We start from the raw sequence: 27,947 nt of genomic DNA, 5'->3' as shown, positions 1-27,947 counted from the left end.
TAAGAATTATTCCTTAATATCATCTGAAGTTCAGTTAATATTACAGTTTTCAGGATGGGCCAACAAATGTCTTTTATAATCCCCTTTCCCTCTCTGAACTAGATAGAATCCAGCTGAAGTTCATGGTTTGGATTTATTGCTTTTAATTCCGAAAAACCTCTCCACATTTTTTCCTCAATATCTCATTTAAGTCTGACACCCCTGAAGAAGGCCCTCTGAGCACCATTCTGTAGATGGAAAAACAGGTTCAGGGTAGTGAATACACCTGCCCAAGGTCACACATCTGGATCTTCATTCCTCCTTTTCGGTGGCATCACGCTGGATTGCAGGCCAAGGACATTACCACTGACAGTGTCAAGGTTTGGAAACTGAGTTTGAAAATGTTGCCCAGTGAAAATAGTCAGTTTATTTCTATGCATCTACCTTTACCTGATTCCCAGCACAGTGCCAGGTCTATATTTGAAATTCAAGTAATGGTCAAAGACTTGATTTTCAAGCCAGATTGAATGGTTTATAAACCTCATAAAACCCATCAAAATTCATGTTTAATAAACATTTATGGGGTGAATAAATCAATTTGAGGGTTAATATTTACTTTAGTCCTATACAGTTTTCTAAAGTTATCCTCGATTCTTTCTAGGCCTCCCACCTCTGCTTTTTCATTATTATGTCATGTTTCTGTACTGGCCTTCCTAAAATAAATATAGGGTGTCCCAAAAGTGTCTATACACACTTTGAATACTAGTAATTATACAGACTGTGTTTATTAACATACATTTCATTTTCAAAATTGAGCTATCAGCTGTTAAAGTGTGTATATATTTTGGGGACACCCTGTATATAAGAGATACAATAAATATTTACTGAGGATAGTAGAAATATTAGAAGTTTTCTATGCACACACACACACACACAAAAAAAGCAGAAGAGAGAAGAAGAAAATTTGAAAGTTTGCATTCAGGATCACCTTCGTATGTCTCAACCTTTAGCTAGGACTGTTATTTTTACATCTATTAAAAGCCAAATCAGAGTTTTCCAATTTGCGAAAAAGCATCTCATTTATTATGGCTGGTAGTTTTGTTTATAAGTAATGAAAATGGGACTTTTACAAATTATTATCTTTTTGCCTCTGGTTTTGGCGAGGAAATGATCACATTTGTCTGCATTATTAGATAAAAGCTAAATACATTATACTTTCAACAAACTATTTTATAATTTAAGATTTAAAGGTCATACATTGTTTTTAGAGCGGCAGGCCGCCGCCGTGGAGTTGAAGTGTAGGTCAGGCTTCCTTTTTAAATGCCTGGGGACAGATCTTCCCCGATAATTGGAGAAACGGTCTCTGAGGGCCAATTCCACCTCGCGCCTGGGAACCTCCGCTCTATGCAGCGACCCGTGATGTCACGTGGACAGTCAGCCCCTGGAAGGTCCCCTTCTCTTTGGCACAGCTGGTCGTCAAACTCTGCCCTCCCGTCATGCTTACATTTACCCACAGGAAAGGGGGTGCTGAAAGAGTGAGTGCGTTGTTAGGACATGCATTGTGTTCTGTTATTAAGATCAGATGTGGCGAGGTGCATATGTTTTGACCTGAATTCGTTGGTGATTTGCATATACGTGCATGTACACTTACCTACAGGATTTCTTCAGCACAGTGTGCTGTCCTTACCTGCTAATGCATTTTCCTCACACCCAATATAAGAGACTGCTGCTTTTTAAATTTGTTTTTGCATTATAAGCCATACCTGCGGTTTGGCTAATCAAGACTCTACATCCTATGTTTACTGGTCGACTAGTTTTGGATCCTTGCCTTTGACATGGGTGACTCTGTTCAGTGGCGTTACAGGCTGCAGGTGTGCTATGTTAGGGACAAACAAAGTGATGTCCAACGGGATCACTGTCTGTAACTCAGGTCCCTTCTCTCATCAGTTCTCAAATGCGTGACTTCTCCAGTCGTCCCAAACTTCATGCAGGGATGGAGAACCACACCTTCAGAGATGAGTGTCTGTGTAATGACTGGTTTCTATGTACACAGCCACGGAATGAAACCTGTGCCTGATCTTTCAAAATGCATGATTACCTGGAACGTTGACATTCTACCTAAACATTATTATTATTTTTTTAAACATATTTTATTGATATTTTACAGAGAGGAAGGGAGAGGGATAGAGAGCTAGAAACATCGATGAGAGAGAAACATCGATCAGCTGCCTCCTGCACACCCCCCACTGGGGATGTGCCCGCAACCCAGGTACATGCCCTTGACCGGAATCGAACCCGGGACCCCTCAGTCCGCAGGCCGACGCTCTATCCACTGAGCCAAACCGGTTTTGGCTATTTTATCTTTAAGATAGAAAATCCAGTAAAACGCTTTCTTTTCTTCTGTAAACGGAAGAAGAGTTCGTTTAGTCTCTTACCTGGTAAAAAGATGAAAAATATTTCCGACTGCTTTCTCTGGAAGCGAAGTTCAGCAAATGCTTCTGGCTGATGCTTGCTGACAGCCCAGGAGTCTGGGAGTCGGGTGTAGCGCACAGTGGCTGGTGAAGAACTGGAGCCCACGTCCCTGTGCTGCTCACAGCACTCCTACAACCTGTCCAAGATGGGAGTGTGAATCCAGGGTCCCCCGCAGTTTTAGTAATAAGAGCTCCCCGCCCCAACTTCCAAAAGCAGCTGTTTTCCCTGGCCCTAGATAACATGGGCCATGGAGGAAGTAAATAGCTGGTTATGTCTCCAGCAACTTTTCTAACGAGTGCACGCAAGTTAAATCATGGCTGTGGCCAACTGGTAAGTCGAGGTGTATGAGAGCACCCTACATTGTTCTCTAAGTTATTGTTTGAAATTATATCAAAAAGTAAAGAAAAAAGTGACCACTGATACTCCTAGGGCTCATGAAGGAGGGATTTAAAGACGATTGGAAGTAGAGCCTTCCCGTAACGAGAGGAAATCGCAAAGAAATCGGAAAACTGGTTGAAGCTAATCCATTTTCTCGTTCAAAGCTAAGGCGGGAAGATGTGGCGACGCGCCTGTTGAACATTATGTGTTGGGAGTATTTATTCTCCACGACAACGCTACCAGCATCACCCTTACCTTTTGGAACTATAGAGACCGACAAATACAATGTTCACAATGCTTTTCAGGGACAAAGTGGGTCAAAAGTCTTTCTTCAGTTATTATAACAGATAGAGAATACGTCCTGTCCTTTTAGTTAGTAAATACCCAAAGGTCGCTTAATGTTTCACATTTTAGAGGGATGGTGTAAAAGGACTTCTTTCCACGTCCTTGGTTTTTCTTTTCTTTTATTATGTATTAGTTTCAAGTGTACACATTATATACTTGATATAGTGTTCCCCTCAATATTTCCAGTACCCCAACTGGCAGCATATGTAGTTAGCATAATATCATTGACTATATTCCTTATGCCACACTTACTTCCCTGGGACTTTTTTATACCTACCAATTTGTGTTTCTTAGTCCCTTCACCTCTTTCACCCAGAGCCCCAAGCCCCCTTCCCCCCCGGCAACCATCAGTCTGTTCTCTATCCATGAGTCTATTTCCATTTTGTGCGTTCATTTATTTTGTTCTTTAAATTCCACCTGGAAGTGAAATCATAGGTTATTTGCATTTGGTTTTTTCCAGCAGATGTATTATCTGCCAGAGTCTCCAGGAAATTTCCTTCATTGGTAGATCCATTTACCTTGTGACTTTATAAATGAGCTTGGCCTGAGTCATTGAGCTTAGAAACAGACTTCACTACATCGCTCTGTCGCACAGTTTCAGTTTGAAATTTCCACCTGGGGTCGGCTCACCCTGCAGGTCGCTCACACGGCAGTGGGTGCGATGCCACTCTCTTTACTGGCCCTTGAGTCACCTCGGTCCTGCTCAGCCCTGTGTGCCTCTGCCTGCTCCATGGCCTTCTAAGCTCCATTAGGGCAGGACCATGTATTTATCTTTGCACCGTCCAGTGGTTCGCGTGGGACATGGTAAGCAATCCATCTCTATTAACTCTTTGCTGATGAGTTATTGTGGCAGCAGTGTTTCATGAACTATAAAGCGCTTTAGAAATAAAAAGTACTTTAACATAATTATCCAGTAGAAAGAGACAGCTCCTGTCTTTGAATTTAAAATCTTGGCGGTATTATATCATCTTAGGACGTACTGATTGCTTCGGCGTTAGAAGATGTTTATAAGTTGATTTCAAACAAATACAAACGTTCTCCTTCGTCCTGGAAATTGAGCTTCCAAAGGAAACCCTGCTCTGAAAGACGGGCTCGGACTGTCCCCCTTTGGGGTCCGCGGCTGAGTGAGAGAAGGTTCTCCCCAGACACCTGTGGCCACACCGGAGCCACCCGGGCCTCCTGTGTGTTTCTCCCTCTGCGTCCTCCACGTGGCTGCTCCGGCCCCCCCCGGGAGCAGGTTTCTCCCGTACTTAGCTTATTTCCTTCCCTGTTTCCCCTTCCCACGAACTAAGCTGAAAAGGAGATTAGCAGATTTGTGGGTGTGGCTGCTCTAGAGTGAATGGTCCTGGGCTAAAAATGAGCATTTCTCAGGCATGGCCAGGTGCCTGACAGGGAGGTGCCTTGTTGAGTCAGGAGAGTGTGGGAATCTCCACTCTGAGTGGGATAAGGAGCTTTTTCCAGCGTGTACACTGGTCAGCTCACGTAAGAAAACGAGTGGGGGGAGAGACTCACCAGAGAACTTCTCTGCATATGTGCACAGCCCGTGGACAGACAAGACTGCGGAGGAGGCCTGGGGCGGGGGGCGGAGTAGGTGGAGGGGGCCGATGGGGGGAAAATGGGACATCTGTGATACTTTCAGCAATAAAGATACATTAAAAAAAAGAAACGTGGCAATCAATAAGTACTTTAAAAATTTGAAAAGGAAAAGCCTTTATTTTGTAATAAGAAAAGCAGTTCTTGAGGTGCCAGTGGCTTGAAGTGAACAATAGATACACGGATCTGAGGAAAAGTTGCTTTTGGCAAAGGAGCATTTCATACTCCTCTGATGGTGGGATCGCCTTACTTCGAAAGAGGAGGACGCGCCTCAGCCCACAACTTTCCCCAGGTTAAGACTGTGTGTGTGTCTCTCTGAAGATTGCCGTGGGTTCTCGTAGTGATACGGATGAGCTGTGACTCCCTTAAAGGGCCCCGGTCCTTCTTCACACACCACATAGCGGGGTCAGTGCTAGATTCCTGCCAGCTCTGACACTCAGGCCTTCTACGAGCATCTTTTAATCAGTGTTTCCTTTCTTTATTCGCTTATTTTTTGCTCCAAACCTAATGTATTATTCTTGGGAGATGCAGTGCGTACGGTTTAATAGATCTTTTCACATTAATATGAACTCTGTGGGAATTAGGGCTAGCACAGCGTAGACAACTAATGCTTCAGACCATGGTTCTTAGTAGAAAATAACTCCCCCCCCCCCCACCAATGTAAGCATAGAGTCTATCAATAACATTGCATGGGTGGACAACAAAAGACTGACTCATTTGAGTCTAATTTAGTAAGATGGAAGGGGGGGGGTACTGGGGTAAGTTTATATTCTAAAAGCTTTATAGCATCTATTTATGTCATGTATCTCAATATAGAATTAAACATGAAGCTATTATTGGCCATTTAACCTTTTTATCTATTATGGTATATACTAGTACATATGTGCCCATGGTATTAATAAATGATGTTGCCACGTCAGCATGAGGCAGTGTTCTTATTTTTGTTCCCCATTCCCCACCGGTGCTGGCCTTCCGGACAGCTGCCCCCCCCCCCCCCCAGTGGAGCCCTAGCCGATGACGATGACGACTGTCTGAATACTTCACACTGTTCACGAGAGGCCCACCCCTAATGGTCTCCATCCACTGACCCGCCGCCTGTTCTCTGATACCGCCTTCTCTCCGAGGTTTTCCCCGACCATCCCCTCGCATCCATCCCTCTTGTGAACTCTCTAGCAATTGCGACCTTTCTCCCGATACTGACCGACACTGGATGTTCTTACGGAGCCGGGATGGAAAAGGGACGAGCCCTTTCTTTCTGCTTTTATTTTCCGGACCTCAGAAATGACCTCGCTGTGTCACCCGTTCTTCCCCTTCCAGATAACCAAGCTGAAAATAGACAGCAACCCCTTTGCCAAAGGATTTCGCGACTCCTCCAGGCTCACTGACATCGAGAGGTAATGAGAATTTTCTGTTTACTTTCTTTGTCCAGATAAGATAAAGAGAAGAGCGAGTCTGCCCGGGCACACTCCTTTCAACGCCAGAGAGCCATGGCCTCCCTGGACACAATCTCCCGGTCTCTGTCCCCTTCCCCTCCCGCTATGAGCCTGTAGATACAGGAGGGCTTAAGCGGCGACAGCTGCGCAGCCGCATCTCCTCTGTGCTCAGCTTCTCCGTGAAGCGGTTCCTTTGGTGGGGACATTTATTCAGCTGTAAGAATAGGGCGTTGTTATCCAAGTCTTCGTCCCCTGGATGCCGTTAAGTTCCACGTCTCGAGTGGCATCCGCAGAGAAATGGAATCTTGATACCTCGGAACTGGGTATATATTTGCGAACACCACGAATACAAGGGCAGTTTGGGATTTTGGAAAAAGAGAGGTGTCATGTAATTCAAGGCACACTTTTACCCAGAGCTTAGACTGCTGCTGTTTCATAGGAGAGATGTCAGGTCTCAGGACCTTTAAGACGACAGGTGACAAGCATGTGCCTGGAACTCACCCCACTTTTAACTTCATTCAGATGGTTCACACCGTGAGACCATCTATGTGATCGGAAATGACGACACTGAGATCCATGGGTTGCTCAACAGGAATGTCAAAAAAATGTGTTTTTCAGAGAGAAGATTTTTTTAACCTGATTGTTTATATCTCTTACACATACTATGTAACTTTCTGTACTTATTCTGTGTGTTTTGTGTGTGTGTGTGTGTGTGTGTGTGTGAGAGAGAGAGAGAGAGAGAGAGAGAGAGAGAGAGAGAACACTTGAATTCTACTCTATTAACAAATTGCAGTTATGCAACAGGGTCATCAACTCCAATCGCCATGTTATCCATGAGACGGTCAGACCCTCCTCATCTCCTCTGCTTGCTTTTTTATGTGGCCTGAAGTCTTTATTGACAGGTGGGGTCCCCTCTGCTTTATTTTATCTCCAAACCTTGGTGTGATTTTCCCACCAACTGCCACACTTTGCCACACTCTTCATTATCTCCCACGTGGTCGCGTCCTCTGACCTTAGCACTTCTTCCTAGCCTGTGTTGGCAACTCAAATTAAGGGATAATGACACGTTTTAGCAACACCTGTCCGGTCCTTCCCTCAGCCTTCCACATGGCAGGTCGTAGAGGGGTGGCTTTAATTTGGGGGAGCAGATATAGAGGCTTTGTGGGGAGGCATTGAAGCCAGTAGGAGAGGCCGAAAGTGGGCAGCGGCCGTGGGATGTGAGGAGGAAGAAAAGATCCGTTAGTTGGAGAGGGTGAAGAGTGGTTGGGGGTGTTGAGATGAGAGAAAGAAGCTGGAGCTTGTGGTTGAACATCCAGTGCAAAAGCAGAAAAGGCAGTGGGTGACCCTCCGGTTCGTTGGGACATAGGGGGGACTTAGGCCTTGAGACCCACCTCAGTGACCGTGGGTAACACGTAAGTCCGTGCACAAGGGCTACTCAGGAGGCATGACCTTTTTAATCTGTTTCTGGAGGGCCAGAGGCGCCGGTTCAGATTGGGGTTCTGCAGGTGGCGTTGTAATCAGTGCACCTTCCTCGGGGTTCGTCTGGGGTCAAGCCAGAATGAAGATGGTGGCTCAGTGTGGGCGTTAGTGATGTGTTTTCATGGCATAGGCCATACCTTCTGTCTCACATCAAGGGTGAACATGGTGAATTGGGAGACAGAGTCATGGGTTAGAGTCCCAGCTCTGCCTCTGAGTGGCTGAGGGTTCCTGGAGAAGTCACCTGACCTCTGAGTCTGTTGTCCTCATCTGGAAAACAGAAAAATCCCCCTGCGGCTTCGCAGGTTTCTTATGAGAACCAAGGAAAGTGGCGTTTACGCAAGCAGCTTAGAAATGCAGGTTTCTTATTTTACTAGATGAGCGTGGTTTTTGCCCCATCCAAGTCTACTTCTAACGGTCTTCATGAACTACTCCTGGAGCGAGCATAGCCCCTTCCCTGCACACGTGTTCATGAGCTGGGAGTGTCCAGACCACCTGCCCTGTAGAACGACAGACTGGCTGATGCACGCGCCACATTTTCCGCTTTCTGAGCCAGCATCCCGACTTCAGGGCACTCACACGCACACGGCACTCGGTAGCTCTCGGTGGTCTGGAGGCTGTGAGAGCGTCTTGTGTGACTTAACTGGAAATGTGCAAGATGACCCAAGTTGTGTGAAATCGGCCAAGGTTTTGGATTTCATTTCCAAGTATTTTAAGTCTGAATTTTCCCTAAACAGCCTTTGGGGATGGGACAAATCAGATCAATTGATCTTTAGAGACCTAAAGGAATTAAATTAGTCTGGAGTCAGTTACTGCACTGAACCACCTGATAATTGAATTGCTCCTTGTAACTGATGGAAAACAGCCCCATCTGTAACAGCTCAGGGAACTTCTCTTTAGAAGGGATCTGAGAGAAAAATGCACTTTTTTATGACACGATGACAGAATTGGCACTTTTCTAACCTAATTGAATAGGATGGTGTAAGTATGTGACCTCGGTGATTTCCAGTTTCCTGTTCCAGATTTACAACCGTGGGACACCCAAACAAAAACGCCTGTAAGGGTGTTTGCCTTATACCTGCACGCTCATCGTTTTGAGCATCCGTCCCTCTACAGCGGCATGAGCTTTTGGGGTGCTCTGAAACAGCAGGCGTCACCCTTTGCGCCTCATGGACCACCAGTGGCCCACGGATCACTGGTTGGCAACTGCTGCTCTAAAAGGCATTAGGTTTTCTCGATCTTACTTGACGAGGTTCAGTTCGGATACTGAATGTCTCACATACTTCACGTGGCGCCTTACTCTCAGGGACAGCATCTCCCTCGTCGGTGAAAGGAAATCCGCCTTGTGTGCCAGAGTAGGAAGTATTTTCGTTAGGTGCTTTGCACATACACCTACAATGGACAGCTAAGAAGCGAACCAAACGCCCAAAGAGATTTCTTAAAATAATGTAATTTACAGCTATTTTACTTCAGGGAAAGAAGTATCTATCTGATGATCCCATAAAATAAATGACCTATGGACAGTCTATTGGCATTTTCTTTTTTCTTTTTTGTGGCAGGGGAAGGGGGAAAGGACACTTTTGTACTAAGAGTGGTTTTTTTTTTTGTTTGTTTTGTTTTTGCAGGAGGGAGAGGACTTGCTTTTGAAAACAGAATTTTTTCGTTAGAAACCTGCCCAGTTTAGTCTGTAAAAAGCTACTGATTCCTGTATGTCTTTGGCATCCTGCCATTTTACTGAACTTAAAAATAATGGTTTCAATAATTTTTCCTTTTAGTCTGTTGAGTTTTCCAGTTAGATTGCTATATCATTTATAAAAATGATAATTTTATATTTTTCTTTTCCATAGTTACACTTTTAAAAACGTCTTTTTTTTTTGTTTGTTTTATTGCACTGACAAAAATTTCCAGGACACTACTGAAAAGTAATGATAACAGCATTTTCTCTTGTTTTTGACTTCTTTAGTAATGCCTCTAGTGTTTTCTCATAATCTGTGATTTCCGTTGGCTGTCGGTTTCAGATGGGTATCTTTGTGTTGAGGTAATGCCCTCCCGGGCCTAAATTAGGAATTTTATGTTATCCTGAATGCTACTTGGCGTTATATTAAATGCTCTTTTAATACCGAATGAGACCCTTTTAGTTACTTTTGTACTTTTAAAGAGCAGTGTAGTTCATGATAGTCATATTGTCTATGTTGAGCCATTCCTGTGTTCCTGGAATAGATCCTGTCTGGATTGTATCTCTTTTTCTTACAGTACATTTCTAGCTTTCATCTACTGATTTTATTGAAGACTTTTTATGTCACTCTTCATAACGGATTTGACTTCGTTTCTTCTTGCCTTCTCTGCGAGATTTTGGTATCTGGTTTCGGCTAATCTGTTTAGATGAGCTGAAATACATTTTCCTTCTTTTTATTGTCTGAACCAGTTTAAATAGCAAAGATGTGATCCTTTACCTGAAGATTTTACAGTCTTGCTCATAAATGCCTCTGGGTGCAGTATTCTTTTGGCGAATACTTCTTTATTTTTTTTAGTTTGTCCCACAGTTTATCAAATAGATATTGAACGTCTATCCCACTTAATGCTTTTTGTCTTAATTCTACTTTGTCTAAATCTTATATTGCTATCCTTACAAAATGGCTGCTTTCTTTTACTTGCTTTTTAATTCTTAAAAAAGTTTTGTCACTCCTTCCTTCTCTTTGCATCATCGCATGTCCTGACGTTTCTTGCATTAAGGAAAAACACCTTCCTCTTGATCCCATTTGTCTCTTGAGTTAGATTCTCCCAGCTTTTGCTCCTTCTTATAGTAAAGCTCCTTGAAAAGAGTTGTGTGTGTGTTCTTCTCCAATCCCTCTCTTCCCTTTCCCTCTTCTGCCGTGCCCTTGAGACTTCCACCCCCACTGCTCCACCAGTCCACCCTTGTCCAGGTCACCATGGCCTCCCCATTGCTCAATCCAGCGGTCAGTCCTCAGTCCTCATCTTATTGACCTATCAGCTAGGTCGGACACAGTTGTCCATTTTCTCCCTCTTTGCTTTTGGCTCCCAAGAGTGCCCCACTCTGCTGGTTTTTATTTTTTTATTTTTATTTTTATTTTTTTTATATATTTTATTGATATTTTACAGAGAGGAAGGGAGAGGGATAGAGAGTTAGAAACATCGATGAGAGAGAGACATCGATCAGCTGCCTCCTGCACACCTCCCACTGGGGATGTGCTCGCAACCAAGGTACATGCCCTTGACCGGAATCGAACCCGGGACCCTTCAGTCTGCAGGCCGACGCTGTATCCACTGAGCCAAACCGGTTTTGGCATCTGCTGGTTTTTATTCTCCCTCATTGGCTATCTTTCTCTCTCCCCCTTGTTAGCTCTTTCTCTTGTCCTCCACCTATTTACCGTGATGTGCGCCAGGCCTCCATCCTTGGACCACTTCTCTTCTCAGTCTGCTTCTCCGTGTGGTGATTTGACCCAGTTTCATGCCTTTCAATACCATTGTAGGCTGACTACTATTAAATTTGCATCTCTGGTTCTGGCCTCACTAGAGTTAAAGCTCTGACTGGCTGTTTCTTTTACTTTTCCCTCTCCCCATACAAAGACCTAAAATCTCACACATCTAAAACACAGATGCCCATCTCTCTTCTTCCATACCTCTCCTCCCTGCAGTCCCTGTCTCAGCGGCTGACAACTGCACCCTTCCCGTTGCTCGGGCCCAAATGTTGGGAGTAATTGGGGCTCCTCTCTTCCTCTCACTGCCCACATCCAAACTGTCAGCTAATCCTTCACACTATACCCAGAGGAGTCCCGCTACTTCTCACCCACTCCCTTACCACCACCGCACTTACCCAGGACGCTCATCTCATTCCTAGAGAATTACATTAATTTCTAATTGATCTTTCTGCCCTTCAGTCCATTTTCAGTACACCAATCAGAATGATCTTGTCAAAGAAGAAAGTTGGATTGCATCACTCTTGCTCAGAACTTTCTATTTTGTTAGAAAACCTAAGAATTGGCAACACATGGGAATAAATTTGGATATATATCATATCTGAGTTGAAATGTCATTATTAGAGATAACAGTTTTAGCTTCTATTAGACCAGAGAATGTAAAAACTTACCCAATATTCTCAAGAACAGCAACACACTCAATTTCAAAATTCCCACTGGATTTCTTATAGCCTTGATGGTTGTGTTCGTGGGCTAGATAAAAAAAAAAAAAAGTATGAACAGAAAATAGGAGAATATGACTTTCCATAAATAAAAAATAATTGAAATGCAATGTAGATTTTTTTTTTCATTAGTGTTTGCAATATAATCAAGCCCTTTGAATTGAAAACTCAAGTCATTATTGGGCTCAGAAAAATTTTCTCTTTTTTTCCCTCCTCCTCCTCCTCGTCCTCCTCCTAATCCTCCTCCTCGTCCTCCTCCTCGTCCTCCTCCTCGCCCTCCTCCTCGCCCTCCTCCTCGTCCTCCTCCTCGTCCTCCTCCTCGCCCTCCTCCTCGTCCTCCTCCTCGTCCTTCATGCTTCTAATTAGTCCTCTCTGTTCAGAACTTATAAAACTCCTATTATACATATGTTACATCTCCTAACTCTATTCCCTATTTCTCTTATTTATTGTTTAATATTTTTCATCTCTTTCACTTTTTACAGATACTGGGAGAATTCCTTTTGAATCTGCTAATTTGTTGATTTTGTTTTCTGCAGCATCCAGTATTTACTGCCTTTACTGAGTTCTCTTACAACGCAGTGACTGTTCTCTCACCATTCCCAGCTGTACTTCTACATTTCCAGATAGTGTCCTTTTCATGACTACAGTCCTTGCTTTAACAGTACAGGGTCTTCTTAAAGCTGCTCCAAGATCTGCCTCTATCAACCTCGGCTGCTTCGGGGTGGGGTTCAGTGAGGCTGAGGCCTTGTCGCCTCTCCCCTCCCCCACCCCCCCAGGTAGCTCTGCTTGTCCACAGATGAATGGCATGCTGGCTGATGCTTCCCTCCTTTCTTGCTTGTGGCTCAAATACCTGAATAAGCAGTTGGCACTCTCCCCCATTTCCTGAGCTCCCTTTGCTTTCTCAGTCCTATCCGTGGGGCCGAGAATTAAATACATAGGCTTATCTCAGCACATTGGTTCGGAATTCATACTGAGAGTCTCTACAAAATATGTTTAAAACGCCCTGGCATTGAATAACACTTTCAAACACATGACATCTGGACATATGCCCAGTGAGAATCAAGCTTCTTTGCTCCGAACTCAACAACACCGTGTTAGTTTAGATGAGGAAGGGAAACTTCAGCAGAGTGAGTTGCAAATCTACTATTCCGGGAAATGATAGAAGTCTTATCTACCCCCAGCCACGGAGCAGCAAGCGTTTTGGCAGATTTGATAAAGAGGTTCACAGTGTATGGATCATTCTAGGCCTTTCCTAATGCCTGAGGTGCTACAAAGAAAGTGGAGTTGGGTTCTGATGCAGCGCTAGGCTGGCTTGTGGAGTAATGGGGCCAAAGGATTTAGGGGTAGCGTGGGGTCAGTGGGCACACCTCTGAGCAGGTACACGGCTTTGAATGTGGGTCAGTACATCCCTCTCTGTTTGGGACGGCACACAAGCTAAAACGGACTTCACATTTTAAAATGGCTGAAAAAATATAAAAATCATTTTAATGGAATTATTAAAAGATAATATGTGACATGCAACAATAACATGAAATTAAGTGGAATTGTCTATAAATAAGTTTTATTGAAGCACAGTTATGGTTTCAGATTGTATATTGTATGTGGCGGCCTTGGTGCTGCAAAGACAGAGCTGAGTGTATCTGACAGAGACCATAAGGCCTGCAAAGCTTAAAATAGTTCCTGTCCGGCCCGTAAGAGAAACTCCGCTGATCCCGGCTTAGAGCTTCAAGGGGCGGTGGGAATGTTGGCAGCCAGGAAAACTCCTGCCCAGGAATTTGACCTCCTGAGGATGATTCTTCCTCTTTCAGGGTTAAAAGGAAGGAACGTAGAATTCCATTTCGAGGCCTGTGTGGTGATGCTGTTTGACAAAGCTGGCGGGATAGGCTCTCTGCCCACACTTGATCCTTCCTGTCTTCCACGATGGTTGAGGCATACTCGTAGGGTCATTTTAGCACCTGTAGTTCCAGCCAGAGAAAGATGACAGAACAGGGTGACAGAGGGATGCATCCTTTCTAAAGAATCTGTAGCTTTCATCATCTAGGTCCGTGGTCGGCAAACTGCGGCTCGCGAGCCACATGCGGCTCTTTGCCCCCTTGAGTGTGGCTCTTCCACAAAATACCGTGGCCTGGGCGAGTCTATTTTGAAGAAGTGGCGTTAGAAGAAGTTTACGTTTAAAAAATTGGGCTCTCAAAAGAAATTTCAATCGTCGTGCTGTTGATATTTGGCTCTGTTGACTACTGAGTTTGCCGACCACTGGTCTAGGTTATTTTTGTCGGTCTTATGAGATAGAAAACGAGGCTGCCTAGTTTTTCTCGTTGAGGGTGCTAAAAACTAGCAAGGCCTGTAGGGAGCAGTGGAAGAGGCGTTTGGGTAAGTAGGTGTTCGCGGGAGTCCTAAAACATCGTCCATCCAGTGTGTTAAGGACTCAGAAAATACTTTTTTTGACTATTTTCCAGATTTGCATTTTAAAATGGCAAAATAATATATTGGAAATGTGTAAGAAGCAAGTACTCAAACTTGTAAAATGCGAGCTTCCATCTCTCAGAATCCCCCCCTCCCGCCACGTGCATGCTCATGTGTACCTTGAAGATAAAATCCAAGTAATAGTATACTATTACTTTCAATGAAATCGGCTAAAAAAATAACACTCCCAAAGCAAAAACCCCTGGATGTTCAGGGCAACCACTACTCTTGAGAGGCAAGCTACTCAGGAGTAAAAGTACAAAAGATAGCAACTGGGCAAAGCTAGTAACGACGGCCTCTGTCCTTGGGATGGGCAGCTGCTCCCTGTGGCCCACGGGGGTCCCCGGGGGCCCACTTTCTGCAGCAGGAGCTACGGCTTCTGAGATGGGGGAGGACAGAGGGTGTCTGCGTCACCTCTGCTGGGAGGGACTGGCCTCAGGAATCCATGTCGCTCAGAATGAAGAGGCTTCTAGAAAGCAAGGAGTTGAAAATTGAATTTTCTTTCTGGGATTAATGAGCGACATATGATATCCCAATCGTGCCTAAATAAAAATAACTTTAATTGCTGGTATACAGTTTATTCTTCCTTAAACATAGACTAACACATAAGGAGAATATTTTAAATTTTATTTAGGGCATCTTAGAGCGTGCCCTAACATACCGTGTTTAAACTTGCGAGGGAAATTGAGCTTTGCAGGAGGTCTTGATTTTGAGGCTGAAATGACGTGGGGAGCCATCCAGGTGACCCCTGTCATTCTACCAGCGAGGCAAGTAGAGGCCAGAGAGTGCGAGCGATTTGCCCAAGTCGCTCAGTTAGTTCGAAGGTTTGGAGTTAGAACTCAGGGTTCTTTGCAACCAGGACTGGACTTTTTCAAAATAGCTAGTTAAATTGTTTACATTGGTTTCTATAGTTATAGGTTCATAAATCCTTAGAGCCATGACGAGTCTTAGAGACCCAGCCCATCAGCTCCCCACACCCTCTCTCTGTAGAAGAAATGAAAGCCCAGCTGCAGAGAACGATTCTGATCACGCAGCTTCTTAGGAAAGAAACTTTTCCTTTAAAAATCGCCCCGATGAAGGCAGACTCAGTATAAGAGGCTGCATGCATCAAGTGAAAGCGATTGTTGTTTGGTCGCCGGATTAAAGTCTGCTTTTGAATAAAATCTGTGTATTGAATAAATGACAATAACCACAAAAAGGAAGGGATGGCTTTGAGCAGAACTAATTTTTTTCTTTCAAATTATAGAAGTACTCGCTACAAAATTCCTTTAACTAGCAAAGCCGTGTTTCTGCACTCCAACTCATTTATCGGCAGCTCCCAGGAGGAAGCACTTGTTTATGAAAGTGTCAGACAAACCAGTGTGACAGGTAGGGGAGCAGAGTGACTCGCAATTGATGTCACTTACCCTCCTTTCCCCCTTGCGCGTGTCTGCCTCTCTGTGTGTGACGGGCTTTTGTTCCCTGCCTCACAATTTGCTGGAGTTGATTGAGGAGTCGAGTAATCCGTGTTTTGCCCGAGACCCTTCTTCGGGTTGTCAGCCGTGAGACTTAGGAAATGAAACGTAACAGCTTTTGTTTCATTCAGTGTCGTTTACTAATTTAAGTTGCTAATGATAAAGTAAAATCAGAATTGTCTACAACTACCGAAAAGAAAAACGGGTAGGACTGAGTCAGATATAAATGAAAATAAACGAAAGTCTAAAAGCTTTTTCAAAGATTAATTTAGACTTATTTTGTTTTTCCAAAATGGATTGCATAATATATTTCCGTTTTCAAATTAAAATTAATGATTTATAATACATTTCAAATTGTATTACCTAAACTTTTCATTTATTAAGTACTTTGTGGAAGCTCTAAGTATTGATATATTGTCTTCCAGTAATTTATAAAATTATCTGCATAAATCTTCAGAAAAATATTGTGACAAGGAGTTATTTACTAAGGCCAGCAAGACATGATGCAAACATGAGCCAATTGATGAGTAAGAACAACTTGAAATATTTTGTTTCCTATAAGTTAGATTTGATTTTAATGGATTTGACATTTTCTCCCAGGACACAGTTTTTTCTAGGTCCATATTTAGGAGAGAAAGTTAAAATGTAAATTGAAATAACATTTACTTTTTATTTAATTTCGTCTCTGACATGTATATATTAGAGGCTGGTTTGCATGCAACCTGGCACTTTGGAGCGACTGCAAGTCTCCGTTTCATCTGAAACGATGATGATTGTGTGACCAGCGTTAGGAACACGTGACCTGGATCCTCAATAATAACAGTTATCATTGAATTTTGTTATCTATAAGCACTTACTGAGCACTGATTATATTCCAGGTGCCAAAATGCAATATGTTCATTCATTCATTCTTAATAATAACTCTAGAGCTAGCAGCTGTGGGCAAACTACGGCCCGCGGGCCGGATCCGGCTGTTCTATCCGGTTCTCTTGCTCTCCCCTCCGCTCCTTTCCTTTGAATTTATATTAGTTCACACAAACACTCCATCCATGCTTTTGTTCCGGCCCTCCGGTCCAGTTTAAGAACCCATGGTGGCCCTCGAGTCAAAAAGTTTGCCCACCCCTGAGCTAGAGCATAGTAATGTCCTCACTTCACAGATGAGAAAACTGAGGGTTGGAGAAGTGATCTGCCCACAAGCACACAGCTGGCCAGTGGAGAGCTAGGGTTTGAGCTAAGTGGGTTGCAGCAAGCATGCTCTTCCTGCTAGCGGGGGCAGGGTTCTCCCAGGGGGGCGGGCCAGGTCAGCAGCAGCAGCATCGCCTGGAAACACCCAGATGTCACAACCCCAGGCCTTCCTCACACCTACTGGATCGGAAACTCTAGGGTAGGGCAGGCACTCCTGTTCTGACAAGCACTCCAGGTAGTTCTGGTGCACACTGTCTTAGTCTGCTTGGGCTGCCGGGACAAAAATGCCATCGCCTGAATGGCTTACACAGACATTTCTTTTCTTTTTTTAAATATTTTATTGATTTTTTTCAGAGAGGAAGGGAGAGGGATAGAGCGTTAGAAACATCGATGAGAGAGAAACATCGATCAGCCGCTTCCTGCACACCCACTCCTGGGGATGTGCCCGCAACCAAGGTACATGCCCTTGACCAGAATCGAACCCGGGACTCCCCTAGTCCGCAGGCCGACGCTCTATCCACTGAGCCAAACCGGCCAGAGCCAGACATTTCTTTCTCACAGTTCTGGAACCCGGGAAATCCCACCTCAAGGTGTGGGCAGATTCAGTGTTTGTAGGTTCACCCACAGCCATCTTCTCCCTGTGTCCTCACCTGGCTGAGAAGAAGGAACCAAATCAAGCTCCCCATCTCTTCTTATGAGACCATTGATCCCATTTACGAGAGTTCTGTCCTCGAGACCTAACTGTCTGCAGAGGCCCCCCTCCTAATTCCATCGCATTGGCGATGAGGAGTTCAGCACTGCACCTCGGAGGGGACACAAACATTCAGTCCATAACACACACTGCAGTGTGGGAACCGTGCCTGATGGAGAAACACGGTGCTCTGCTGGTCCCGAGGCCCGCAGTGGAGCAGCACAGACACGCACGCAAACACGCAACTGCCATGGATCTGGTCAGTGCAGCGGAGGAGGACGCGTGAGGTACCTGCTGGTGCAGAGGAGCAGGGGAGGGAGAAGGAAGGCCTTGTTCAAGCAGGGATCTGCTCTCCAGTTTCAAAGACAGAGGAAAGGCAGTCCATTCCAAACGGGTAGAGTCTATTGCAGGGGTGGGCAAACTTTTTGACTCGAGGGCCACAATGGGTTCTTAAACTGGACCGGAGGGCCGGACCAAAAGCATGGATGGAGTGTTTGTGTCAACTAATATAAATTCAAAGTAAAGGAGCGGAGGGGAGAGCAAGAGAACCGGATAGAACAGCCGGATCTGGCCCTCGGGCCGTAGTTTGCCCACGGCTGGATTGGTTCTGCTTATCTAGAGTCTGAACAGATAGTTGAAATGACTTCGAATGGTTCTGATCATTTTGGCAGGATGAACATAGGCACTGTAGCTACTCTCTGTCCTGCCCACCTTCTGAACACGACTGTGCCTCTTACGTGTTATTCTTGGAACTGATGTCTACAAAGTAATCAGAAGAAATCTTTAAAAAATATCTAAGATACGATGTACTCTTTAAAAAAAATAGTTTTATTTGTATTTAGAGAGAAAGGAAGGGAGAGGGAGAGAGAAAGAAAAACATTGCTTTGAGCATAGAACATCGATTGACAACCTCCTGCATGCCCCCTACTGGGGATCGAGCCCACAACCTGGGCATGTGTCCTGACCGGGAATGGAACCGGCAACCTGTCCATGCATAAGAGCCACACTGGCCAGGGCTGATGTGCTCTTTCTGCCTAGAGAAGTAATTTAGTCGTAGATATTCGCAAGGCTGACCTTCAATCACAGTACCTGCTTCTTTTATCTGTTCAATCCAAAGCAGGTCTATTAAAACTACCATCTCTAGCTTTGGGATATAACAGCACTGAGCATTACAAGGCACTGTTATACCTTGTAATACCTAAACCACTTAACCCATTAGGCGAGCCATTGTTATTTTTCAGGATACAGTATTTTAGAAATCTTCCCTATTGGTTTCCAGGCTAAATACATTCTTTGCACTTTCCATTTTGCTGGAAACAGGGGTTAGACACAAACAGCAAGGGCTGTCTACTCTTCGTAACATCTTGGAAGAGATGGCCCTGATATGCACCACTGTTTTCAATCACTTAAAAGGCAGTAACTCAATTAGGCCGTCCTTTGTATAAGAACTGTCACTGCTTGCAGTTCACTCCCCGGCCCGGCACAAGTAAATCACTTCGATAAACCCCCCTTCTCCCCTCCCTCCTGGAGACGAGAATAAGCAACAATACCAGTGGTCTACCAAGGACACAATGAATATAATGTGCCTCTTCTGGAAAAGCACCGTATTTCACCAGGCCGTGATGCATTGTGTTGCTCGGAAAATGATTTTTCGTGTGTGTGTCGAGCAGATGCTAAACTCTGCTTTCAAGCTAAATGCTCGGATTGAGCAGTTTATGTGCCTAAAACGGGAAGAGGAATATGCTTTCAGCGACACACCATCCATAATGGGCCCACGGATGGTCATTCCTTCATGACTATGCAAAGAGAAAATAGGTTCTAGGGCAGTGGTCAGCAAACTGCGGCTCGCGAGCCACATGCGGCTCTTCGGCCCTTTGAGTGTGGCTCTTCCACAAAATACCACGGCCTGGGCGAGTCTATTTTGAAGAAGTGGCGGTAGAAGAAGTTTCAGTTTAAAAAATTGGGCTCTCAAAAGAAATTTCAATCGTCGTACTGTTGATATTTGGCTCTGTTGACTAATGAGTTTGCTGACCACTGGGCTAGGGTATTGGAAGCGAGTGCCTTCCTCATGTGAAATAACCACATGTGTTAGCAGCATGGCATGAGGCTCAGAGTAAAAGGACATGAGTGTCCTGTTAGTAAGGGTTGTCATTTCATTAAGGGTTGCTCAGCTCACTTGACTTTTTTCTTAATGACCCAGGTTACCCAAGAAGACAGTTCCTCTCCAACACTGTAGTGAATTAAGTCCTTGAGTAAGTGACATTGTCTGTGCAGGCTGTGGGGGTCCAACATTATCAGCGTGGGGACATACAAAGATTAAAATACAGGCATCCCCCCCAAAAATGGGTACATCCTTTAACACCTGACAGCTTAATTTTGAAAATGAAATGAAGCAACACTGCCTTTAAAATTATTCAAAGTGTGTGTATACATTTTTTGGGGGACACCCTATATCTGATAAGTGTCAAATTGATTAATTAGGGTCCATGTCATGCCAAATTATCCTTTCCCTTCATATATTTATTAGCATATATAACATTATTCCATTTAATGTATTTACTGGTACCTCTTACTAAGTGATAAAATATTTTCATTTTAACAAGTCTAACTTGTGAAGGGATTTAACAAGTCTGTTTAAGGGATTCTAAAAAGTAGGTTACACTCTTAAACAAGTGATACAGACTCACTAAAGCTTACCATTTTATCTCTTATGATAGATATAATTTTATAGAAGCTCCACAGATACCATTCTAGTCAAGTTCTCTGCTGCCTTCAGCTTCCATTCACTAAGAAAAATCCTCTTATTTGGATCATATTATTCTGAATTAGGATTATTCAGATGGGTAGAATTAAATTGGAGAAAATATAACCTAAGACAATAAAACGTGTTTACCTGCTTTAGTTGTACTCTTATAAATCACTAGCATTTACTGAGTACCTCCTAAATGCCAGACACTGTTTTGGGCAACTCAAATGCCGTATCCCATTTAATCCTCACAGTTACAGTTCTTATCACTAATCCCACTTCGTTTTATTTTTCTACAGCACTATTGTAGAAATCACAGCATATCATCCGACATACAGCATATCATCTAATATGCTACACCTTTTCCTCACTGTCTCTCTCTTCCCTCTAGCCCAGTGGTCGGCAAACCGTGGCTCGGCTCGCGAGCCGCGGTTTGCCGCTCTGTTGACTCATGAGTTTGCCGACCCCTGGACTAGTCTAGCCTCCTCCCTCATCAGGCCTGGATTGTTGAGTTTTGTTGTTTACAGCTGTCTCCGCAGTTCTGCGGTGGAATCACTTGTAAATGTTCTGCGTGTCATCTTTCCCGGAAGGAGGTCTTTGGGCTGAGACCTTCCTAGTAAATGCCTGTGAGACCCCTCTGCTCCCTGCGTACCGGCCTTTCCGTTCACTGGGCGTGTTGCTCTCTCCCCCAGGGAGAGCGTGGAGAGCCTCATTCAGAAGCATTCCTACGCCCGCTCGCCCATCCGCACCTACGGGGAGGAGGACGTGTTGGGGGATGAGGTGCAGACGGCACAAACCCGAGGTAAGATGCTCCGGACGGACGTGCAGCTGCTGGGAGCCCAATGCCCCGCGCCCAAGGGAGAGAGGCAGGTGCGGGATGAGGCCTTGACCTCAGGGTACATTCGGCCCCAAAGTATTTCAGGAGCCTCTTCGGGAAGCGACAGCCCCTGAGGCTCAGAGTTCAGTGTTTTGCCCTTGAGTCTTAGGAGATGCTGCTGCCCGAAGCTTTCCTGGGCTTTGGATCTTTTGTGGAAGAATCTCGAGCCTCTGAGTTACTTGTCGGTGACCTCCTAACCAAAGAGCTGGAGGGTTTGGGGGGCAGTCCCTTAGTCTTCCTGACCCTCAGTTTTATAATCTGAAAATCTGTCCTCCTCACGTCAGGAACACCTTGTGAGGATAATGACCAAAATGGGAAACACGTTAAAAAGAAGATTCTTCCAGTGCAGGGCATCATGGAGAGACAGCGGCCCCAGGGGGAGGGGGAGAGGGGACTGGAAGGTCCTCCGTCCAAAGGCCCCGGGAGACCAGAGGTGCCCAGCCCGGAGCACAGGGGTGTTTGTAGGGACAGAGCGCCCTCTGCCCTATTTTAGTGTCCATCACATAGAGCACACTCCGTCAAAAAATAGCACATCTCTTAAAACCACACCCAAATACGCGACTAGAAATTATCCGGTGGGAAAATTTAATGTCAACTCTCGTGTAGGCATCTGGGTGCTGCGACGTAAGAAGAAGTTACTTTGCAAGTTGTCCTGTAGCTAACAAAGAACTGTGGAAGCTTGGGGGGGGGGGGGAAGGAAAAGGAAACGCTCATGTGGGTTCTCTCAAAGGCTTTGGGAACCCAGGAGCTCTGGGAGACTGCCCTGGCCCTCCCTCCTTACGGGGACGCCTCGGAGGTTCCGACAGGTGTCAGCTACCTGCAGCTGCTCCGAAGCGAATCGGTCCCTGCCCTTCAGGCAGATGCGGATGTTCGGCCACTCTCTGGGAGTATGCAGGCCATCTGATGCGTTGTCTTTATCTACTTAGGAAATTCTCTGTCCCAGATATGTAATAAATGATTGTGTATCTGCAAAGGTAGATTTGCCTCAGGGTTGACATGTTTGTCTTTTTGGATTATAGATCTATGACGTAGTATTTCTTAAAATAAGAAATATGATCCTTGCAGATAAATGATACAGGATGTCCCAAAAATATATACACATACTTTGAATCATTATTAAGACAGTGATTATTAAAATATGTTTCATTTTTATTTATTTTTTATTTTTTAAAATATATTTTATTGATATTTTACAGAGAGGAAGGGAGAGGGATAGAGAGCTAGAAACATCGATAAGAGAGAAACATCGATCAGCTGCCTCCTGCACACCCCCCACTGGGAATGTGCCCGCAACCAAGGTACATGCCCTTGACCGGAATCGAACCCGGGACCCTTCAGTCCACAGGCCGACGCCCTATCCATTGAGCCAAACCGGTTTCGGCAATATGTTTCATTTTTAAAGTCGAGCTATCAGCTGTTACAGCGTGTATACATTTTTGGGGGGACACCCTGTATACTTCTCGATTTGCACATGGACGTCGAGTTTCCAGTCTAATGCGTTGTTCCCCCTTTCAGGGTCAGCCTTCACCACATCCGACAACTTGTCTCTCAGCTCCTGGGTGTCCTCCTCTTCCAGTTTCCCTGGATTTCAGCACCCACAGTCCCTGACGGCTCTGGGCACCAGCACAGCGTCCATAGCAACACCCATTCCTCACCCCATCCAGGGCTCTCTGCCGCCATACAGCCGCCTCGGAATGCCCCTGACCCCCTCGGCCATTGCCAGCTCCATGCAGGGGAGCGGCCCCACATTCCCCTCCTTCCACATGCCCCGGTACCACCACTACTTTCAGCAGGGCCCCTACGCTGCCATCCAGGGACTGCGCCACTCCTCCGCCGTGATGACGCCTTTTGTATGACTCTTCTGAAAGCAGGAGAATCCCACCCCCGAATGTGCAAGTGGGTATGGAACTAAGGACAGGCTTTGGGGGGGAGGGAGGGTTGGCGCGAGGGATCTCCAGGAGACGTGCGATCTATTGAGGAGGAGAGCTGGACTCCCAGCGAAGCCTGAGGGAATGCACCATGGACCAGGATTCATCTGGGGCGGGGAGGGGGGAGGGGGCGCGGTCATGGGTTCGAGAAAGAATCAGTGTAAAGGTCTCAGCCAGCCTCAGTTCAGCAACTGATAGGATGTCAGTTTCCCCAGACAGTTGAATCACACAAGGCAGATGAATCTTAAAGTGCATTATTCCTAGGGGTTAAAGACGCCACGTCGATGCAGTCACGTATGAAATCAACGTGTATAGGGTTTCTTTCTGCTTCCCGCAGGTTAAAAGACTCTTCGGAGAGGCCGTGCCGTCTAGCATCCCGGCATCATGCAGAACGACCGAGAGCCCGTCTCTCCCTGTGGGAGCTGGGCGGGAGGGACGCGTTGCTGGTGCTGTAGTGTAGGCATGTGCGGGTTTGCTTTGTGTTCGCTGGCTGGGGAAGGTGCCGCCACCCGCTGACGCGTCCTGTTGTGTGAACAGCTTGGCAGTGACTTGGCGCCGTTCTTTTTGTGATAATGAAGGGCCAGGGTCTGGCGGGCGCTTTCTCACCGTCTTGTCTTCTTGCTGCCTCATTCCGTCCTTTGCAAACCCTTGCCATGTAGGTAGGAAAGCTCTTTTGTACACAGTTGTGAAGCAAGAGGCTCTGTGTGTGACAGTGTAAATCCGGGGGGCGGTTTTTTTACTACTGATTTCCTCACTGGGGCGATAAAGAGCTGGCGGGCCTGTTCTGGAAGGCACGTCTGTGCCACGGGTGCCAAAGGCCCCCGCGTCTGTACTCAGCTGTGGGAGGCCCTGAGGAGGTTAGCAGGCCCCGGGCCACATTCTCACGTGTGGTGGGTGGATCTGCCTTGCGGTTGGGTCAGCTGCCATGGCGACGGATGAGCGCCTGTGTAGCCACCAGTGAGCCCGTGCTCACACGGAGTTAGATGTCCACCTCGCTGATCTGCCCTTTTCCTCACTCTACATTCAGTGACTCCCCATGTTTCTAGCCTGTCCTGTGAAATGACATGTTGCTCAATGACTCCCTGACTGAAGCATTGCTTATGAGTAAATCTAGACACGTATCCACTTTATTTCCAGCTCTTGCTGTCTCCCCAATCCCTCCTCTGATGTGGTACAGTAACTCATTATATTTTAGTTATATATAATCTCTCTATTATTTTGAGGCAACATAGATCCAAATATTTACGGTCAGGGTAGAACAGTTGGTATTTTGCAACAGTTGGTGACCCTAATAGCAGACATTTAATGAAGTTTATACCAGGGGTGGGCAAACTTTTTGACTCGAGGGCCACAATGGGTTCTTAAACTGAACCGGAGGGCCGGAACAAAAGCATGGATGGAGTGTTTGTGTGAACTAAAATAAATTCAAAGTAAAGGAGCGGAGGGGAGAGCAAGAGAACCGGATAGAACAGCCGGATCCGGCCCGCGGGCCGTAGTTTGCCCACGGCTGTTATAGACCATCAGCTTTAGATACAATGCCGTTAGCCGCAGGACAAACCGGGTCTCCTTCACCAAGCTCCCCCAACTCTGTTCTAATTGGATTTAAGTTTTCTACGTAATAATCATTTTACTCCGTCTGACTGCAAACGTATGGAATCTGTCCGAAGAGATGGGAACCGCTGCTGCAGAGAGTAGAGGTGTATTTCAGAGTAAATGCAGTACGCTTACCACAACCGACGCCCCTGGGATCTTATTGGGTGGTTTCACGTTAGGCTTCACCACACCACATCCTCTTCTCGGGCACTTGCGGCTTATGAAACAAGGCGAGATGGCGCAGCCTGGGCATGGATGCTGTCGCTGGACTTTGCCACGGCCGTTCTTGGCTGTACCCCGGGTTACAGATGGAGAAGCAGGGGCTGAGGCAACCCAGCGTCTGGGTCCTGTGGCTGACACTGTAGGCCAACCTATAGCTCCTGGCATGCTATGCTATAGTATCCACAGGTAGTTTTGTTGTTTTTTTTTGAAGCACAGTGCAGTGTGCACTTCCTTTAAAAAGCAGTTATGAGTAATGTTTCAGTAGCCGTAGAGCTTAGGATAGGGATTTGATATTTAATAGTTGGCCTCTCGCCAGTGGCTCCTTTCAAGACAGTGGCTGCTTCAAGCAGGAACAGCAGAAGTAGATGCTATTTTACATGATGCTACTCAAGACCCTGGTAGATGACTGGTCTGCTAGAGTAAATCGTACCTGAACTTTCCTTTCCGTGAGAATGAACGGATCATTTTAATACTATGTGGATATTTTTCCCAATCGGTGTGTCTCAAAGGAGGGTGTGTGTTTTTGTTAAATGTGGGTTTACACCAGTATTTCCTGACTTCATAACTTTCCTTGGTAATCAAGCAGTAAGACTGACAGTAAGTAGAGTGCTTAGAGAAGACTAAGATCGCAAAGCATGCTATTGGAAAGTCACGTCTGAAACTTTAAATGGGATGTATTAGTATTGGGTTTTGTTTGAACCAGAAAAAAAAAAAAGCACAAGGGACATGGAGCTCCACCCGTCAGTCACTGTCGCCATGGGAACCAAGGGTAGGCGTTTACCCCATCCGAGTCCTATGAGCTTTTCAGGTTGTTGATTCTTACTTAACTCCTTGGGTATTCACGATTTAAAATTGTTACGTGTATTTTACCAAAAGTAATTACAGGAACTAGATAACGGAATGCCAACTGAATAAGAAAGAGCATGAGTTATTTGGCGTGAATTCAAGGTTTCCCCTCAGGTAGCAAAAGCATGGCCGACGTGAAGAGCTGATAGAAAGAGACCCAGCCACAACCGCTGTATCGAGCCCAGAGAAATGAATTCATAGCTTAGTAGGGCCTGCATCTGTGATTTGTTTTAAAAGCATTTATCAATAACTCCTAAGTTCTGTTATTTATTCTACTTAGTAAATCCCCCCTTCCCCCTCTGCCCACACTTAGCAGTATGAAGACAAACACATTCAGATTGTGTCTAATACATCCCCACATTATGGGGCCACAAGGTCTACAGTAATGGATTTATATTTCATTGCCGCTCCCTCTGAGTTTATAGCAATGGTACGTTGTCCGGAAGGTGTACCACCGTTCCTGGTGGGTGGGCACACAGGAGGAGCGATCCAGAGCGTCCTGATGACTCATCATCTAGCCAAACTCCGCTGTAGGGCTCTGATAATGGGAGTCACACAGATTTGGGGGGTATCCCAGGGTCTCCCCGCCCCCACCCTTATCCGCATCTCTGTCATTGAACAACATCCCAACCCCTCCCAAAAAAGAAAAAGGAAATTCTGTAAAAGCCCAAGAAATGAGTATTCTTAGGTAGAACATCCTCACCCCATACTGCCTCGGAGGTTTTCAGAAAGATGTCGGGGTGGTTATCCCCATTCTGAAGTTCTCACTTGCCTTCCGGGCTGTCCTGCTTGTATGTCAGCTGAATTATATGGAGAAAATAGGGCTCCAGTAGAGTGGGTGGAGTGATTTCACCACCCCATTGGTGAGGCGGTCAAGCTTCGCCGTGACTCGGTAACTCAAGTTCAAAACTTTGGCTATGCAATGTGCAGCGTCACATGTTGTAAGAGAAACACTCCTTTTACCCAGTCTTCCCTTCAGTAGGTAAGGAAAACTGTTTTCATTATTAAACATGTATGCACTTGGTAATTATCACCAGGATAACAATATTATATCCTAAATCTATAAACTTTTTAAAAATATATTTTTATTGATTTCTGAGAGGAAGGGAGAGGGATAGAGAAATAGAAACATCAATGATGAGAGAGAATCGTTGATTGGCTGTCTCCCGCACACCCCCTACTAGGGATCGAGCCCACAACCTGGGCATGTGCCCTTGACTGGAATCGAACCTGGGACCCGTCAATCCACAGGCCGATGATCTATCTACTGAGCCAAACCAGCTAGGGCTATACCCTAAATCTAGATGGCCTAGACCTGTGATCGGCAAACTGCGGCTCGCGAGCCACATGTGCCTCTTTGGCCCCTTGAGTGTGGCTCTTCCACAAAATACCACGGCCTGGGCGAGTCTATTTTGAAGAAGTGGTATTAGAAGAAGTTTAAGTTGAAAACATTTGGCTTTCAAAAGAAATTTCAATCGTTGTACTGTTGATATTTGGCTCTGTTGACTAATGAGTTTGCCGACCATTGACTTAGAAAGAAAGCCCTGCACGGAATCCAGCAGCTCCTCTGGAGAACCCCACTGGGGTGGACGCTGGATTTTACACATTTCTATATGATTTCAGAATGCCAGGATTTTATGTAAACAAGCAAAGGGAAGGTTACAAACTCACTTTGGAAAATCAAAATGCTTTCTTCACTACTGTTCATTCCACGCCAGTTATAAAACAGTCCAAAACTTACCTTTCTTCAGCATGCTTATATGTGCAAAAGTTCACGGACAAATGTTTGATAGGCAGAGATTCCCAAAGTATTTTCCGGCCCTTCTTTCTCTGTCCATGCCTTAAATAATCCCAGCCCCCTCACCCCTGACAACACGAAAATAAAAACATTTTGGTGAAATGCTACATCTGGACAAAAAATACAGTTTGTTGTATTTTACTTCTGGTACATTATAATCGTGTATTTAGTTGTTTCTTTGTTTTGTTGTTTTTTTTTCTTAGTTTCAGAACCCTGAAAAAAAGTCTTCGATTTCCTAAAGGAAAAAAAAAAAAGAATTAGCCTTTTTAGGAGAGCGTATCACCGGCCTGTTGTTTGCTGTGCTCACTT

General features: G+C 45.3%; 1 protein-coding gene across 2 annotated transcripts in view; it reads left to right on the top strand.

Moving 5' to 3' along the window:
* Positions 1–26,478, top strand: part of TBX20 (T-box transcription factor 20) — a 39,789-nt gene extending 13,311 nt beyond the window's left edge. The window contains exons 6-9 of one of the 2 annotated variants that reach the window (XM_080666708.1): positions 6,085–6,161; positions 21,067–21,176; positions 22,767–23,151; positions 23,517–26,478. In XM_080666708.1, coding sequence (XP_080522834.1) covers positions 6,085–6,161; positions 21,067–21,176; positions 22,767–23,107 — 528 coding nt within the window. In that variant the 3' untranslated portion in view covers positions 23,108–23,151; positions 23,517–26,478. Of the gene's footprint in view, positions 1–6,084; positions 6,162–21,066; positions 21,177–22,766 lie in introns of both variants that reach the window. The other variant, XM_080666707.1, reaches the window with a different exon arrangement.
* Positions 26,479–27,947: the final 1,469 nt, after the last annotated feature.

This window comes from Plecotus auritus (genome assembly GCF_963455305.1).
Source record: "Plecotus auritus genome assembly, chromosome: 4".
Lineage (NCBI taxonomy): Eukaryota > Metazoa > Chordata > Mammalia > Chiroptera > Vespertilionidae > Plecotus > Plecotus auritus.
Note: the sequence above shows the minus strand (reverse complement) of the source record. Positions and strands in the feature narration are given on the sequence as shown.